Source organism: Vulpes vulpes, chromosome 8, assembly GCF_048418805.1.
Source record: "Vulpes vulpes isolate BD-2025 chromosome 8, VulVul3, whole genome shotgun sequence".
Classification (NCBI taxonomy): domain Eukaryota; kingdom Metazoa; phylum Chordata; class Mammalia; order Carnivora; family Canidae; genus Vulpes; species Vulpes vulpes.
In genome coordinates this window covers 53,182,077-53,198,424 of record NC_132787.1, presented here as the reverse complement: position 1 = coordinate 53,198,424, position 16,348 = coordinate 53,182,077, and the positions used below count along the sequence as shown (strand labels likewise).

The following is a 16,348-nucleotide window of genomic DNA, read 5'->3' as shown; positions in this document are numbered from 1 at the left end:
AGCTGGAGAGAGCGCGAGCAAGGGCTGGAGGGGTCCTTGCTATACCGTGCTTAGTAGCCTATTCTCTCCGGAGCAGTGGGAAGCAAGACGATGAGACTTATGTTTGAGAAAGATTACTCTGGAAGTACCCTAGAGAATGAACTGGTAAGAGGACTATTTGAGACTTACAATATTGTCTCAGGCGGAATATGAGGAAGGCTAGGAACCATGGAGGCTAAAGAGCAAGACATGGATTTGAGAAAGTTCAAGGAGGTAGAATCTAGGGCACTGGGTTGCCATTTGTGTGAGAAAGAAGGGGTCAAAAAGGTTTCCCGGGTGTCTGGCAAGGAGATGTGATGAATTCGAGGTGATGCCTACTATAGCAGGTAGGTGTGCAGAGTACTACAGAGGGGTGGGTGCTCCTGTGGTTCAGCCCCGGGCTGGCGGGAGGTGACATATGAGTTGAGAATCATCCAGTCTGCATCCCTCTCCTAAACCGAGAAGAGGGGAAGAAAAGAGGGGCTGATGAGGACCCAGAGGCTTTTTTTTGTCATTTACTAGCACGGCCCCACGGCTGACCCGCGGGGCTCTGCGGGTTCCCCGGGCGCACGGTGAACGCCCAGCTTCCCCCCGACCCCGCCCAGCGCTCAGGGGGGGCGGCGCCGCTCGGCCAGCAGGGGGCGCCCGGGGGCGGCGGAGCTGCGCAATGGCCGCCACGCGAGTGCTGCTGCTCCTGTCCCGGCGCGCGGAGTCGCCCGGCTTCGCGCACAGTGTGTGTCGCCTTCTGGGCGCCGGGCCAGGGCTTGGGCCGTGGAGCACGCACTGCGGCTTGAAGCGAGGACGACTCGTCCTTTCGGACGGGCCACTCCCGGGCGCTTCCACCAGGCTTCCGCTGCAGGTCGGGAAGCGGGGCCCCGGGGCAGGAGGTCGGTGGGAGCTGGCGCGAGAGGCCGGGGGGCGGGTAAGGGTCGCCCAGACTCGACCTCCTCCTCCCCCGTCGCGCGGTGCTGCCCGATATTAACTCAAAGGGCCACCCCACCCCCCGTCCCACCCCCGCCAGCGATCCCCTTTCTGCCCTTTCGCGGCACTGGAGCAGCAGTTCGGGGCTCGCGCGGCCGAGCTGCCCACGAATCGAGGTGTGGACCTGGGTGTGGCCGTCATTCTGCAGTCCAGCGACCAGACTGTCCTGTTAACCCGAAGGACGAGCACCCTCAGCGTTTCTCCCAACCTCTGGGTACCCCCAGGTGAGTGCCCTGAGAACGAGATCCCCAAGTCCAAGGAAGAGGCACCTCACCCAACAGTGCTATTCCCAGTCTCAGGAGGGCAGAGAGGCAAGCCCAGAAATGCAGTAGGTCCCCTCTTCACAAGGAGTGCCGGTGACCTCTATGACCTCTATGCACGCGGAGGGGCAGCGCAAACAGTGCCCAGGGGCTCCTGGCCAGGAACACTGCCAGTTAAACCTTTGCTCCCACTGTTGTTGCAGGTGGTCACGTGGAACTTGATGAAGAGGTAACCAATCTGCTAACCCCACCTTCCCCCTGCCCTGAAAGCAGAGGCCTCTGTGTGGACTGAGAGGAGCAAACAAAGGAACTGGAGGGGTCAGGCATCAGCCTCTCCCACCTGCCCTCTCTCTCTCTCACAGCTGTTGGACGGAGGTCTCCGAGAGCTTTGGGAGGAGAGTGGACTACAGCTGCCCCAGGGCCAATTCTCTTGGGTCCCTTTGGGGTTATGGGAGGTGAGACAGGAACCTGTAAAAGGTCCCTTCCTTTATTTGACCAAGAGCCCTCAACAACCTGGAATCCACTAAAGCCTATAGACCAGCCAGACACACCTTGGCCACTGGGGAAACAACTGAGTGTGGGTGGGTGGTTTGGCGTCCCCAAGCCCACAATCCCCACCTGTGTCCCTCCCACACCATCTCTACCCTCCACTTCTTTAGCTCTCTTTACACAGTTCAAAAAGAGAGAGGAAGTTCTCATTTTTGCTGTATTCTCTCTTAGTCTGCCTACCCTCCTAGGCTCAGCTGGGGTCTCCCCAAATACCATCACATCATTCTCTATCTACTCGTGGTCTCCCAGGAGTCACAGCAGCAGCTGCAGGTAGGGCTGGCAGTGTAGGAAGGAAATGCCGGCTGAGACCCAAGCAGATGGGTTCTGTGACTAGGGTGGGGGTGGGGGGGTAGCGTCAGAGATAACCAAGAAATCCAATAGCCTCTCCCCTTGCCCCTGCCCCAAGTCTATGTCCATTCCACCTGTGCGTAGGCTGTGATCAAGAACAGGCCTCCTAGGGAGGCCATGGCTAAGGGGTCTACATGTCTCCCCAGGCCCGGATCCAACCAAACCCAAATGAGGTGAGTGCCTTTATGTGGCTGGGACCAGATGTAGCAGCTGCAGTGGCTGCCACAGAGGATGGCACAGAGACACCCAGGCATCTGCCCCAGGAGCTACCACCCTCTGTCCTGTAAGAGCTTTTGCCTGACCCTCCAGCACACCAACACATACTCATTGAGAAGTTCAATTTCTAACTCCTCCTTGGGGTGGGGGCTGTGGGGGTGTGTGTGGCGGATTTTGTGTTGTGGGAGTGGGTTGGCCAGCTGATGATGAAAGGGGCACATGAGATCAAAGACACTGTCCATCCAACTCCAAGGGTTCCTGCTCCAACTGGCTAGTGCTAACTGGGCTTGAGTCCCACTGTCCCAGAGGGGCAAATCATTTAACCTTCCTTGAACCTGTTCCTTTCTGCGAAATGAGGTGAACATCCACCCACCCTTCTGCTGTGGTTGGGAGGGTTCCATGAAGAGGGCTAGGCCACAAGGCACAGTCCAGACAGGAGCTGTTACTATGCAGTGCAGTGGAACTAGAGGAAGATGGAGGAACTCGACCTCTAGCCTTGCCTGTGTCTACGCTGCTGCGGACAACCCCAACCACAGCTGAAGGCAAAGAGAGGGTCAGCACTGGGACCAAGTTTGCCCTCCGGCTCTGGCTGCAGCGTCTGGGCAGGTAAGGGCAAAAGACTTGAGGGTTCTGCAGCATTGGGTTGAATGGTCTGGGAGGGAGATGGGGGGGAGGGGGACACAAATGCTCCTGGAAACCCCCAGTGGGACACCCTTACCATGTGCAAATGGACCCAGGGCCTGCAAGGAAGAACAGAACATGGGGCCCCTACCCCCAACCCAGGGCTCTGGAAAACGAAGTACATAATCCCCTCCCCAGCCCACCTCCAAGACACTCCCAGACATTCACAACCTTTATTATGGGTAATAACTTTGCTACAACTTTGAGAATAAAAAGTAAAATTACAACATAAGTCCTAGGCCCTGGAGGAACCTGAAAAAGGAGAACAGGGAGAGCATGAGGGTCCTCCCACCTCCCAGGAAAGGTGCAGAATGAGCCAGACCGAACCACGGGGCTGTGGGCCTCTCCAAGCTCATGCCCCAAGCTGGTCAGCATATGAAACATTGTGAACTTAAATATATAAATAGAGAAACCTGGGTAATTGGCCAGGCCCTGCTCCCAAACTCCCTGGGGATCAGGGCTAAGGCCTTATCTCCTCCTCAGTCATACTGGGAAGTAAGGAGCAGGGGAAATCATCTTTGGAGTATTTTGGTTTTTCTCGTTTATGTACAAAAAAAAAAAATCTGCAACCCAAAATAGAGTTCTCTGTCCGTGTGTCTGCCTGCCTCAGCTTCTCCACTTGTCTGTTTGGCCAAAGAGAACGGAATGGACACGAAGAGACAATGGCTGTGGGGAAGGAACAGAACCATAGGTTTGGGGAAAAGAAGGCATCTAGGGGACAAGAGAGAGGCCCTTGCCCCACGAGGCTCTAGCAGATTCGGCCCTTCCCCCACCTCACACCCCATCCCATGTGCCTCCCACTGCCTAGGTTAAGGTACCCAGAGGAATGTGCCAGCCATCTAAAGAACATTTCCAAAAATAGAACCCAAATGTCCTTAAAAAGAGGTTAAATATTAACCCTTTGGGTGCTGGCCTCGTCAGGCTGAGGGAAGGCCAAAAACAGGGTATCCATGAAGGTCTTTCTGACCTTTGGCCAAAGCCCCCTGGGGGGTCAGAGTGGCCAGGAGTCTGGACCCACAGCGAACGTGCTCAGTGTTGGGTGGCAGTGAAGTTTCCATCATCCGGGGGGACTCAGTCCAGGGAAATGATGTCTGACCGGCAGCCAGTCAAAGAGGGACCCGCGGACAAGGCTCCTCCAGGCCCCTCCCTCAAGGGCCCCCCAGGGGCCACGATGCTACTGACGCGGCCAGAAGGGGGTGCTGGAGTGCCGCTGCGGTGAGAGCTCCCCAATGTGGGGGTGAGTGGGCCCAGAAAGTGGGAGGGCGTCCCTCGGTACTGGAAGAAGTGGCCAAGGGCATCCTGTTCATCTAGCGAGGTGATGACGGAGGGACCATAGTGCTGGGGGGAGGCAAGGGCACAGTTTCAGATTTTCCCCTGACTTCACCTGCCTCCCAATCACTCATCTCAGAAATATCCCAGGATAAATCAAACCCTCTGGATCCCCAGGTGTCCTCTGAGAAACAGGAGAAGACTCTCTCTTTCCCCTACTTCCCTACCCTACCCAGACTCCCTGCCTTGAGACAGCCCCTCCAGCTTGCTAGGTTCTTGGCCTTGTGGGCGTCTGAAATGCATGGAATGTCCGGCTGGGGCAGGCATGGCACTCAAGTGCACAGGGGTGCGTGGGGGCGGGGGAGCAGTCAGGGGCAGAATTCTAAAAAGTCTGGAGACAGAAGAGTAATAGGGGATCCAAGAGACATGGGTGAGAATCTGAAGAAGTGCCAGTAGGGCCTAGGAGGGAAATAAACTACCCTCCCACCCCACATCCTCTTCCTCCAGACCCTGCCTTCCCTCACAGAGCAGGTTTAGGTCTCAGGGGAAAATGACAGGTGGGGAGGGGCCCATTAGTGCCTAAAAAGGAAGTTTCAGAGATCTGACGTCTTCATGGGGGCAGGGACCACTTACCTGACTCTCGGTCTGAAGGAAAGAGAATAAATCTAAACCTGATAGGAAAAGAAAAACCTGAATCAATCTCCTGCCTGACCTCTTCACAGCCAAAAGCAAAACAAAACAAAACAAAAAACAAAGAAGCCCCTTGCAAGAGAGCCAGAAGGCTTTGAAAAGGAGCAGGGGTTCTGATCTGGTTTGGGGGCAGATGTGGAGGGTACAGCCCACCTTGTGATCAGTGTCCTACCTTGGATATCGGCCCCCAGTGGGAAAGCAGGTGGGTACTCATGTAGCGGGAGACTGGACAGGAAATCCCCACCCAGAGTGCCCATAGCAGGGCTCCGGAGCACCGAAGATGGCTGGTGACCAGATGTCAGGACTCTGTGAGGAGAGAGGAGGAGCTGGGGCAGCCAGCGAACCACAGATGCCCTCACCCAGCTCAGCCTCCTGAGTTCCCTCTCTGCCCCAGGGTCTGTCTGGGGCTCAGAAAGCATTCGACTTCTTCTTCTGCCCCTTCTGCTGTGGACTCAGCCTATCTCCTCCTACCCTTTGCTTCCAGGTAGAGCCGGGATGGCAGCCGAGGTGACAGGACAGTGCTTTTTGGTCGGGGGCAGGTCCTCCTCATCTGATGAACTCTCTATTGTCAAGTCAATAACTTCAACCTTCTTCTTATTCTCTGATGGATTGCCCTCTTGGACTGGGCTGTACTGGAGGCCTGTGGGTGTTAAGAGGACTGTGTCTCAGAGAAGAGGCCATCCGAGATGTAATACAGATGGGGGACAGGGGGTCACTCACCATCCAGCCCATACCCTGGCGGGGGGCAAACCTCAGATGCCTCCTTCTTGGGTTTCATGGGGCACCAGGATCCATCTTCCATGAACTGGATTTCATCACAATCCGAACAGGAATTAAGTATCTCCATGAATAAGCTGGGGGAAGGGAAGAGATGAGAATTCATGGGGCTAGGAGATGGCTGGGAACAGTAGCCGGGGAGTTCTGGGACTCACCTTCCTGAACCTGTTTCCTCATCTGTAAAATAGAGACATTATTCACCCTATTCAACTCTCTTGAGTTGTTGGAAATGAATAAATGGGATCCCTGGGTGGCTCAGCGGTTTAGCGCCTGCCTTTGGCCCAGGGCATGATCCTGGAGTCCTGGGATCGAATCCCGTGTCAGGCTCCCAACATGGAGCCTGCTTCTCCCTCTACCTGTGTCTCTGCCTCTCTCTCTCTGCCTCTCTCTCTCATGAATAAATAAATAAAATCTTTAAAAAAAAAAAAAAAAGGAAAAGAATAAACTAAGGTTTATAAAAGGGCTTTTAACTTTAAATGCTAAGTTTTACAAAAAATACATTCTAAGCACATGTTTCATATAGTACTTGTGACAAGACAAAAGGGACAGAGATGCAGAACTCCATAAACCGTCTCAAAGAGGGCACTGAGAATGAGGAGAGGACCATAATTTAGGCTCTAGATGGGGGTTAGGACCAGCTAGACCAGTACATCCAGACCCTCAAAAGAACTTCCCTGGGATCCCTGGGTGGCACAGCGGTTTGGCGCCTGCCTTTGGCCCGGGGCGCGATCCTGGAGACCGGGATCGAATCCCACATTGGGCTCCCAGTGCATGGAGCCTGCTTCTCCCTCTGCCTATGTCTCTGCCTCTCTCTCTCTCTCCCCCTCTCTGTGTGACTATCATAAATAAATAAAAATTTAAAAAAAAAAAAAGAACTTTCCTGCTGGGCTCAGTGGGGAGGTCAGGTTCTATGAGATACATTGTTTCAGTTCAATACATTTGACTCTGCCACTTACTAACAATCAGAACTCTAAGCAAGATAATCTAAGTCTCAGCTTCTTCACCTGTAATAACCATACTCCTCTCACAATGTTAATTATGAGGATTCCAAGAGATGAGGCATGCAGAGTGCGCGCACGATGCCTAACGCAGTAAATCCTGACTGTTAGAAATATATAGTTGACCGTGAACAACATGGGGGTATGAGCGCTGATCCCACACGCAATCAAAAATCCATGGATAGGGGCACCTAGCCTGTGCAGTCAGTTGAGCATCCAACTCTTGATTTTGGCTCAGGTCATGATCTCAGGGTTGTAGGAGAGAGCCCTATGTCAGGATCTGCTCTGGGTGTGGAGCTTGCTTAGGATTCTTTCTCCCTCTGCCCCATCTCCCCTTCCCCCTCCCCAAACACACATGCCCATTCACACTCTCTCTCTAAAGGAAAGAAAGAATTTTTTTTTTTTTAAAGGAAAGTCTTTACTATCTTTAAAAAAAAAAAAAAATCCATGGGACGCCTGGGAGGCTCAGAAGTTGAGTGTGTGCCTTCAGCTCCAGGTGTGGTCCCAGGTCCAGGGATCAAGTCCCGTATCTGGCTCCTGGTGGGGAGCCTGTTTCTCCCTCTTTCTATGTCTCTGCCTCTCTGTTTCTCATGAATAAATAAAATCTTTAAAAAAAAAAAAAATTCCGGGCAGCCCGGGTGGCTTAGCAGTTTAGCGCCGCCTTCAGCCCAGGGCATGATCCTGGAGACCCGGAGTCCCACGTCGGGCTCCCTGCATGGGGCCTGCTTCTCCCTTTGCCCCCCTCTCTCTCTGTGTCTCTAATAAATAAATAAATAAATCTTTAAAAAAAAATCCATGAATAACTTTTAACTCCCCCCAAAACTTTTTTTTTAACCAGAAGCCTTACTGATAATATCAAGTCAATTAATATATATGTCATGTGTATTACATACTGTATTCTTATAATACAGTAAGCTAAACAAAAGAAAATATTAAGAAAATCGTAAAGAAGATATATTTATATTTGCTATACTGCACTGAAAAAAAACTCTGTATATAAGTGGACCCATGTTCAAGGGTCAACTGTATATTATAAAGGGACTGATAGGTTAAGAGTTGGGGTTCAGGGCAGCCCAGGTGGCTCAGTGGTTTAGCGCTGCATTCCACCCAGGGCCTGATCCTGGAGACCCAGGATCGGGTCCCATGTCAGGCTCCCTGCGTGGAGCCTGTTTCTCTCTCTGCCTGTGTCTCTGCCTTTCTGTCTCTCATGAATAAATAAATACAATCTTAAAAAAAAAAAAAAAGTTGGGGTTCATGGGAGGGGAGGGAAAGAAGGTCTCTTGATACATAGATGGGGATTCCTAGTGGATGTCCTAGGTAAAAGGAAGCAGAATGCAGAGTGACCCTACCCATCAATGATAAGAGATTCATAAGGAGCTTTCTTGTCACACACAGGACATGTCCATGTTGGCTTCTTTTCATTCATTTGTAGATAAAGGGCAGCATCGAAGCTCTGCAGGTGGGCGCAGGTGAGGGCACGACAAGGGACTGTCAGGCGCATCTTCCCTAGCTGAGAAGAGACAAATTCTCTGCTCAGAGTCCCTATATTCCCGGAAGTCTCACTCTGGTAGCCCTAGGAACCCTCAACTGGGTCCAGAGTTAAACCCAACCTCCCTCCCCCTTCTCATCTCCCTTGTACCTACCGGGCACATGAGTGACACCCGGAGACTTGTAGTGGCCACCTCACTGTCTGGGTCAGCGGTCAATTTCTCCTTGACTGAAACAAGAATGAGACCAGAGCCATGGGGTCAGCAGAGCTGGAGATGAAGCCTAGGAGGTGGTGAGGCCAGCAGCAGATGGCTCTGGCTGAGAAGCAGCTGGGCAGAGTGCCTTTGGGGGCCAATGGGATGTCATATGTGGATGGTCTTTGAGGCCAGTAGGATATCACATGAAGACTGTGGGTGTGAAGGACAGATTTCTCCATCCCTGAAGATGCTTAAATAAAGCTGGGTGACACTTTGGCAGAGATGACTTAGAGGGAACTGAGGCATAAGAGAGTTACATTACATGATCCTTAAGACTCTTCCAGTCTAAAGAAGCCATATCCCAGCAGGGCTGGAGACAGGGTCTGTGAGGTGCAAAGCAGATGTATAACTGAGAATGCAAGGGTATCACTCAGTGCCTGGGAGTCTGCTAACTTTTCAACCATGAAGATTAGTAAGGGGATAGGGGGAGGATTGGGGTTCAGGTGAGACGTGAGGGATACTTGTCACAAGAGGGGAATGGGTTTGGTTTTAAAAGCTGGAGGACCAGGAAGACTTGGATCCAGAGCGGGAAAGAGGGGCAGGATGTTACTTACTCAGTGCCCGAGAGTGGTCTGGGTTCCGGATACCCTTTGCTCTCAGTTTTTGTAGAAGGGTCCCTGCAGTCAACTGCCTCACCAGGTACACAGACAAGGAATAGTTCTACTTGGAGGTAGGGGGAGGCAGTTAGCCTCTGCTCTGCTCATCGCCACCACCACCACCACCACCACCCCAACCCTTTGTCCCATGAGGATCAGAGACAATGGGTTAAGGCAGAAAGACCCATAAAGAGGAAGATGTTTTCCCAACCCAGGACACTGGACGATGCCCCTCACCCCCTGCAGGCTTCTCCAGGCTCCCTGCCCCAGCCCTGCTCACCCGTCCAAACTCAGATGACCAGTTGACCACGATGGTGTTGGGAACAGTGGCTGAGAGTCGAGCCAGAGGTGTGATGTTGATGGGGCGGCTAGGCCTTTTGGGCTCAGCCCCATTCTTGGTAGGAGGAAGGTAACCCTAGGGAAGGGAGGGGCTGGTCAAGACATCTTGTCTCAGGTTACTCACTTCCTGGAAGGAAGACCAGCTCACTCACTGACCAGGGACATGGGGGCCCATTCAGTGACTCACAAAACTGAAGCACTATCTATGGTTGTGTGTGGGGTTCATTCCTGGGGAGAAAGAAGAGCTTATTTATTGACCAGGGAAATAGAAACCCACTCACTGAGCTCCTGAGGAGGAAGAATAGGGATGCCCCCACTACTTCTAACTTTCAGCTCTGAGGTCATCGCTTCAGAGAAATCTTCCCTGAACCTTTGGGTTGAACTGATGTGCTTCCTCTGGGTTCTGACAGAACCCTTGTGCATCAACCCTATCTTAGTATCCTCTAGATTGTATCCATCACTCAATACGCTGAGTACCTACTATGTACCAGGCACTGTGCTACACACATCTCTTCATTAATACGTTTTTTTTCAACATTTAAGAACTGAAAGAGGGAAGGGGTTACTGCCAGAAGAAGGGAAGAGCATTTACCGGCAGGGGGCACAGTTTCCCATTGACCTTGACAAAGAGGTTGGGGGGGAAATAATCCTCCTGGGGGCAGCTGGTCTCACAGAGACAGAATCTGGTAAGAGAAGAAAAGATGAAAGGGTGGGGGAGGTAGTCTCTTGAGTTGAAGCTGACAGGCAGGGAACCTCAGTCAGCCAGTCATAGATCTCTGTAGCTGTAGCCCTCAGCACCCACAAGAGTCCCAGGGTCAGGGTGGACGTAGCACAGGAGGGCTATCTCCTAGCAGTGTCCGACATACCCTTATTTCATTCCCACCCCCAGTGGAAGCCCAGCAGGGAAGGAGGCGGGAGGATCAACTCACCTGAGCTGCACCTGGATAGTATAGTCACATTTAGCTCCTGGAAGAACCTCTCTATGACAGGGAGGAGAGGGAAACATGTCAGGATGTGGCCCCCAGAGGGCCAGGCTGAATAGACAGAGAAACAGTTACATGTCCCATAGATAGAGAAGAGATGCACAAGAGAATGAGAGATGACACAGGTGCAGAAGGATGGACAGGCAGGAGACGAGGACAGACGAGAAGAAAGGCAGAGAGCAGAGTCCCGGGATAACCACCCCAGGTCAGAGGTAGGAGGGTGGGGAGAGAGGTACCTGGATGTGAGAATCTGCTGCACTTGCTGGGGTGTGAGGGCAAACGTAAAGTGTGCCTCTTCAAACCGCTGGCTAGAAGTGGACGCTGAGGACACAAAGGAGCAGTTACTCCTGAGCCCATGACAGGCAGCCACAGACGCTGCCCCCATCCCAGGCCACTGATCCCATAGGACTAAAGTCTAAGGCTTGGGCAAGAGGTAAGATTCAGGAAAATGGAGGAGGCAGAGCCATACCGAGGGTGGTGGGCCGGATGAGCTCCCCATAGACTTCATAGAAGGGCAATGGTTTCATGGTAACATCAGGGTGCACAGGCTGGGGCAGAGGAGGGTGCATGTCCACCTCACGCTTGGGGCCCAGCAGCGTGCCAGGGGCCAAGAGGGCAGGGGGAATGGGAGTAAGAGGGCCAGGGGAGCCGACAGGAGGGGGGCCAGGGGGCAGAGAGAGGAGGGAGAGATCAGAGGGGCCCAGGGTCTTCCGGGGAAAGCGTCGGCGGTAAAGCTCCTTGATCTTCATCTGGACACTGGGGGCACAGCTGGACTTGAGCAGGTGCAGGGCCTTGGCCAGGAGTTCGTGCTTCCGTCCACTCTTGTTCCGGCCAGCAAAGCCCAGCAGAACCTGAAGCTCAGACACCCGGAAGCTCATCACCATGTGCTGTGGAGAACAGAGACATTTGAGAATACTGCCAAAGAGGCAGTGCCTCCCCCGCCCCCCTCCCCAAGAGAAGTATGCTTTGCAGCCAGTGATTACAGCCGGACAGCCAATCTGGCCAAAGGGACATCTCAGTCCCATTCAGCAGCCCTCAGGTCAACCTTACCACTGCCCCCCGCCCCCCCAGAGCCTGAGTAACCCTATCTCCCCGTGCCTGTAAGCTGGCCAGGTGGGGCAGGGTGCAGGCAGCAAGCCATCCACAGGCACACCTCCGAGTCCACTATGGCCTCCTACTTCCAACCCTGCCTTGAGCCTAGACGCTCCTTTAAGCTGCTTATCTCCTCTCCTGCCCTTTCTCAGACTCTCAGACCCAACCCAGCCTCCTGGAAAGAGGGTAGGAGACAGGGAGAAGGAGGGGGGAGAAGAGGATTCAGGCCAGACAGCCCCACAGGGAAGAAAGGGGGCAGGTGGCCAGAGGATTGTGCACCATGGCACACCCCTCCCAACACTTCAAGCCACCTCAGCTATTTTCCCCAAGCCTCTGAAGCGTTTGTGGCCAGGGTTTTCAGGTCAGGGTTCAATGCTTGTAACTTCCCCCCAAATCCTTTGTAAGCATCAACACCCTTCTCTCAGTCCTACTCTTCTAGGAGATAAGCGACCAAAACTTGGGGCAAAGGGGTTAATAGTAAATCACCCAGTCCAGGTTACTTTCTTGTTTACCTGTTTACTCCATCTGCCAGGAACTAATATCCTGTTCCTCTCCTACATAGAGAAAATAAGTAATCCTCCCCCCTCCATAGCCGTGGAAGAGGAGAGGGCTAAGCTGTAAGCGGGGGCCCTGGGGAGGTGAGAAGGCTGGGGCGCCTTCCGAGCCGGGGGCAGACCTGCAAGTTCTCCTAGAGGCAGCTGGACCCAGTGACTAGCCCGCCAAAGACTACGGCTCCATTTCAAACGGCAGAACAAAGCCAGGAGGCAGGGGGATGAACCCAGTGGTTTTTTTAAGGTTCTGTGAGATGTCCTCCGACAGGGGTACCCTCAAGCCCGTGTGGCAGTAGGAGGGCACCACACGCTCTCTCGCAAAAGGACGCCCTCTGTGACTCCCTGGGAGACCCTGTCACGGGCAGGCTTTGCCAGCCGTCCACCATTCGCCCCCTCACAGGAGCCTCTACGGCTTCGGGCCCCTCTTGAGGAATGCGGTGAAAACTTGCCCATCTACCTTTCTCCCACCCTTATTTCCTCTGTCCTGTTTTCCTTTCTCCATTAGCTTTGTCAAGAACGTCCCCTTCCCATCCCACAGTCTCACACTCGTGTACCTAAGCCCAAAGACCGATTCACTAGGGCAGCGGCTTCCTCCCCGCCCTCGAACCCGCAGCCCGCGCGGCCCCGCCCCCGGGACCGCCGCCGCCCGCTGGTACTTCCCGAGGCTCGGATGCCAGCGGCAGCCCCGGAGCTGCCATCCCCTCGGCGGCACCGCCGCAGGCGCCTCCGCACCCCGTCCCCCGTCCCCCGTGCCAGCCCCACATCTGCCCCCTACTGTCGCATCTCGTGGCCTCGGTTACTCGCCCCCTGCGCCCCCGCAGCAGCTTTGACCTCGGCCTTCCTCTTCCACCCGCCCCGACCACCAAATCCGACCGGTACCCCCGCGTCCCCGCCCCCTGCGCCTCGGCCCCCGACAGCGGCAATTCCCCTCGGCCCCACCCCTGCATCTGCCCCGCGGCCCCGCCCCCGAGCCCGTGGCAGCCCGGTCCGCTCCCGCCGCCGCTCGGCTCCCGCTCGGGCAGCCGGTCTCCGCCACGTCTCCGCGCCCCCCGCCCCCGCCGAGCCCTCGGCACCCGGGCTCGGTCGCCTCCCAGCCTCGGCGTACCGCGGGCGCAGTCCACACGGGGCTGGGGGAGGGGGCCGGTACCTTTAACTCGCCCAGCTCCGCCATCTTGAGACATCGCCGGCGCCCGAGCCCGAGCCCGAGCCCAGGCCCAGGGACCGGCGCACAACTCTCCACCCCGGCGCCCGCCGCAAATGCCGCCTGCTCCGCCCCGTCCGGCCCCTACGCCTCCCCTCCCGGCCCCGCCCGCCCGGCTCCGGACAGGCCCCGGCCTCGGCCCCTCCCTCCGCCCGGACCCAGCCCCTGCGCCGCTCCGGCTGGGGTGCCAGAGCGGAGGGTCCCCGGGGGTGACGAGGAGGCGGACCCGCAGCGCCTGAGGGAGGGCTCTGCCACGCCGGGACTGGGAGGGGGTGAGCTTTTGGAGAGCCAGAGACACTCGAAATACGGAGGGAAAGTAGCGAGAACTGCTAAATCTTAGAGAAATGGGGGAGGGGTGGCGAAGTTGGAGCAGATACCGTCATCTCCTCCTCGACGAGCTTAACCAGCTCAAGTCAAGAGTTCTACCAACTCGGGGAATGGGTGAGATCTGATCCGCTTCGGAGAAGCTGTGCAGGGGTGACGATCAGGACGGCTGTTCTCGCTTCCTCGCCCCCCACCCCCACCCTACGCCCGGCCAACCAACTACAGTGCTGCCTGTGGTCCCGCGGCAGGACTCAAACTCCGCAGCAAAAAAGTTTGGTGCGACGAGCGGGACTTACCAGCACAGCTGCGGGGAGCGGGGAGGGGGCTCGGGAGGCTCGGAGGGTGGGCCGGGGAGGTGGGGGGGCTGCGAGGCTGGAGGTCGGTCGGTCCGGCAGCTGGACGCTGCAGCCGCAGCTCCGCCCGGACGCGAGCTCCGCCCGGCCCGGCGCTGGGGCTGGGGCCGCCCCCTCCGGGTGAGCCCGCCAGGACCGCGGAGGCGGGGGAGGGGGCGGGGTCGGAAGCGGGGAGGGGAGGGGCTCCGAGACCCGCGCCCAGAGCTTAACTCCTTGAATGAGTGCGTGAGCGAACGGGTGGGAAGGGAGGACTCAACCTGCTCACTGTTGCTCCGACCTCTTGCGCTGCTCTGCCCCGCCCGGCGTGATCATGCTGCAAGGAAGGCCGGGCCGACTGGGATCTGGCCGCCTGAAGAGGTGCCTACTTGGAATGAGACTCCTCTCCCTGGGGGAAAGCCTGGGCTGCTAGAATCTACAGTGGACCTAAGCCCCAAGTCTACCTGTGGTCCCTCACCCCCTACCCCAAATACTCAGACCGTCGCCGGAGACCCCACGCCTTTGGTGGGGCTGAAGGTGAACAGAGGGGAGGTTTTCTTCCCAAAACAGTCGTCTTTCTGCCCGTCTCTGAATTGCCTACTTTTCTTCCAAAGCCTTTGACTCTATATATATATATATATATATGGATCCCTGGGTGGCGCAGCGGTTTGGCGCCTGCCTTTGGCCCAGGGTGCGATCCTGGAGACCGCGGATCGAGTCCCACATCGGGCTCCTGGTGCATGGAGCCTGCTTCTCTCTCTGCCTCTTTCTCTCTCTCTCTCTGTGACTATCATAAATAAAAATAATAAGAAGACACATATTTTTATATATATTTTATTCATGAAAGACACAGAAAGACAGACACAGGCAGAGGGAAAAGCATGCTTCCTGTTGGGAGCCTTATGCGAGACTAGACTCGATTCCCGGGGTCGCAGGATCACGACCTGAACTGAAGACAGACGTTCAACCACTGAGCCACCTAGGCATCCCCAGAGAGGCCATTCTCAACCAGGCTGATCACTCACATGCAGGTACCAATTCAAGCACCAAAATTAGGGCAGTTTACCCAAACTACATACTGGAAAAACTCAGCATTTTAGGTTAATTGGCTGGGACCTAAGACGTTATGTCATTTGTTCAACAAACATTTGTTTTTGTTTTTTTTGTTTTTTTTTTTTTTAATTTTTATTTATTTATGATAGTCACAGAGAGAGAGAGAGAGGCAGTGACACAGGCGGAGGGAGAAGCAGGCTCCATGCACCGGGAGCCCGATGTGGGATTCGATCCCCGGTCTCCAGGATCGCGCCCTGGGCCAAAGGCAGGCGCCAAACCGCTGCGCCACCCAGGGATCCCCTGTTCAACAAACATTTGAATGCTGTTCAGAGATTGTTAGGTGCTGAGGAGATAAAAAGCTTTTCAGGAGCTCTTGGTCTAGCAGTGGCAGCAAGACAGTTAAACCTATAATTGGCATTAAAATAATAATAAATAATATGAATAACCCTCTCATATAGCTTAAACCTTCAGTATAATCCTTCCCATGAGACCCTACCCAAGCCACAAGAATGAAGGTACCAGCCTAGCAACCTCCCCAGATACCTGTTGAATTGGACCATGACCAACTACTTTGTGGATTTTGTCCATAGGGAAGATGTGCACCCTCTCCTGACACTCAGGTTCTTTCCCTGTTGCTATACTCCCTACTCCCAACTCAAGCTCAAGTATTTGATTCTAAGTCTTAGCTGCCAGAGTGCCTAGGTGGCATAGTCGGTTAAGTCTCTGCCTTTGGTTCAGGTCAGGGTCCCAGGATCCTGGGATCAAGCCCTGCAGTAGGCTCACTGCTCAGCAGGGCATGTGCTTCTGCTGCTCTCCCTACTTGTTCTCTCTGTCAAATAAATAAAATCTAAAAAAAAAAAAAAAAAAAAAAAAATCCCAACTGCCCCCTCCAACACTTGAGTTTTCATCAGGCCCAGAGCTTGTTTTTTTCTGTTGTTGTTGTTGTTGTTCTGTTCAGTCCTCTAGGTCAAAAGTTACTATGAATTAGTTTGTATATCTCATAGAAATTTCAGTGATTTGGAGAGAAGGAAGATTGAGAGGATAAAAAAAGAGAAGGGGGGATTCTTTGGGAGTGATAGATAAGTTCATTATCTTTTTATTAAAAAAAGATTTCATTTACTTATTTGAGAGAGAGAGAGAGCACGAGAAGGGAGCAGAGGCAGAGAGAGAGGGAGAAGCAGGCTCCCGGCTAAGCAGGGAGTCCATGTGGGGCTCAATCTCAGGACCCCAGGATCTTGGCTTGAGCTGAAGGAGGATGCTTAACTGACTGAGCCACCCAGGGGCCCCAGATATGTTCGTTGTGTGATGGTTTTATGGGTATATACATATGTCAAAACTTACCAAACTG

The 16,348-nt window shown here is 54.4% G+C and overlaps 2 protein-coding genes across 11 annotated transcripts; one reads left to right on the top strand and one right to left on the bottom strand.

The window, feature by feature from the left end:
- Nucleotides 1-645: 645 nt before the first annotated feature.
- On the top strand, nucleotides 646-6,234 carry NUDT17 (nudix hydrolase 17). Of its 4 annotated transcripts, none has more exons than XR_012003046.1 (8): nucleotides 646-877; nucleotides 1,076-1,223; nucleotides 1,463-1,488; nucleotides 1,622-1,714; nucleotides 1,980-2,078; nucleotides 2,303-2,439; nucleotides 2,831-2,978; nucleotides 5,497-6,234. XR_012003046.1 is itself a non-coding variant. In XM_072766708.1 (8 exons), exons 1-8 carry the CDS (start codon nucleotides 686-688, stop codon nucleotides 5,498-5,500), a joined length of 852 nt encoding a protein of 283 aa, XP_072622809.1. In that variant the 5' UTR covers nucleotides 647-685; the 3' UTR covers nucleotides 5,501-6,234. The 4 variants fall into 4 exon arrangements, 2 of the variants coding, with proteins under 2 accessions (XP_072622809.1, XP_025838761.2); XR_012003045.1 differs by having other exon boundaries at nucleotides 647-877; nucleotides 1,040-1,223; XM_072766708.1 differs by having other exon boundaries at nucleotides 647-877; nucleotides 2,826-2,978.
- Nucleotides 3,213-14,097, bottom strand: PIAS3 (protein inhibitor of activated STAT 3). Of its 7 annotated transcripts, XM_025982975.2 has the most exons (15): nucleotides 12,869-12,984; nucleotides 12,055-12,096; nucleotides 10,920-11,337; nucleotides 10,687-10,771; nucleotides 10,397-10,447; nucleotides 10,060-10,150; nucleotides 9,409-9,543; nucleotides 9,087-9,192; nucleotides 8,431-8,504; nucleotides 8,137-8,297; nucleotides 5,733-5,866; nucleotides 5,484-5,652; nucleotides 5,185-5,318; nucleotides 4,956-4,993; nucleotides 3,213-4,391 (listed from the first exon to the last, which is right to left on the bottom strand). In XM_025982975.2, the coding sequence occupies exons 3-15, from the start codon at nucleotides 11,332-11,334 to the stop codon at nucleotides 4,125-4,127; spliced, it is 1,860 nt and encodes a 619-aa protein (XP_025838760.1). In that variant the 5' UTR covers nucleotides 11,335-11,337; nucleotides 12,055-12,096; nucleotides 12,869-12,984; the 3' UTR covers nucleotides 3,213-4,124. The 7 variants fall into 7 exon arrangements, with proteins under 7 accessions (XP_025838760.1, XP_025838759.1, XP_072622806.1 ...); XM_025982974.2 differs by lacking the exons at nucleotides 12,055-12,096; nucleotides 12,869-12,984 and adding an exon at nucleotides 13,915-14,097; XM_072766705.1 differs by lacking the exons at nucleotides 12,055-12,096; nucleotides 12,869-12,984 and adding an exon at nucleotides 13,915-14,078 and having other exon boundaries at nucleotides 3,213-3,719.
- Between the last annotated feature and the right edge of the window lie 2,251 nt (nucleotides 14,098-16,348).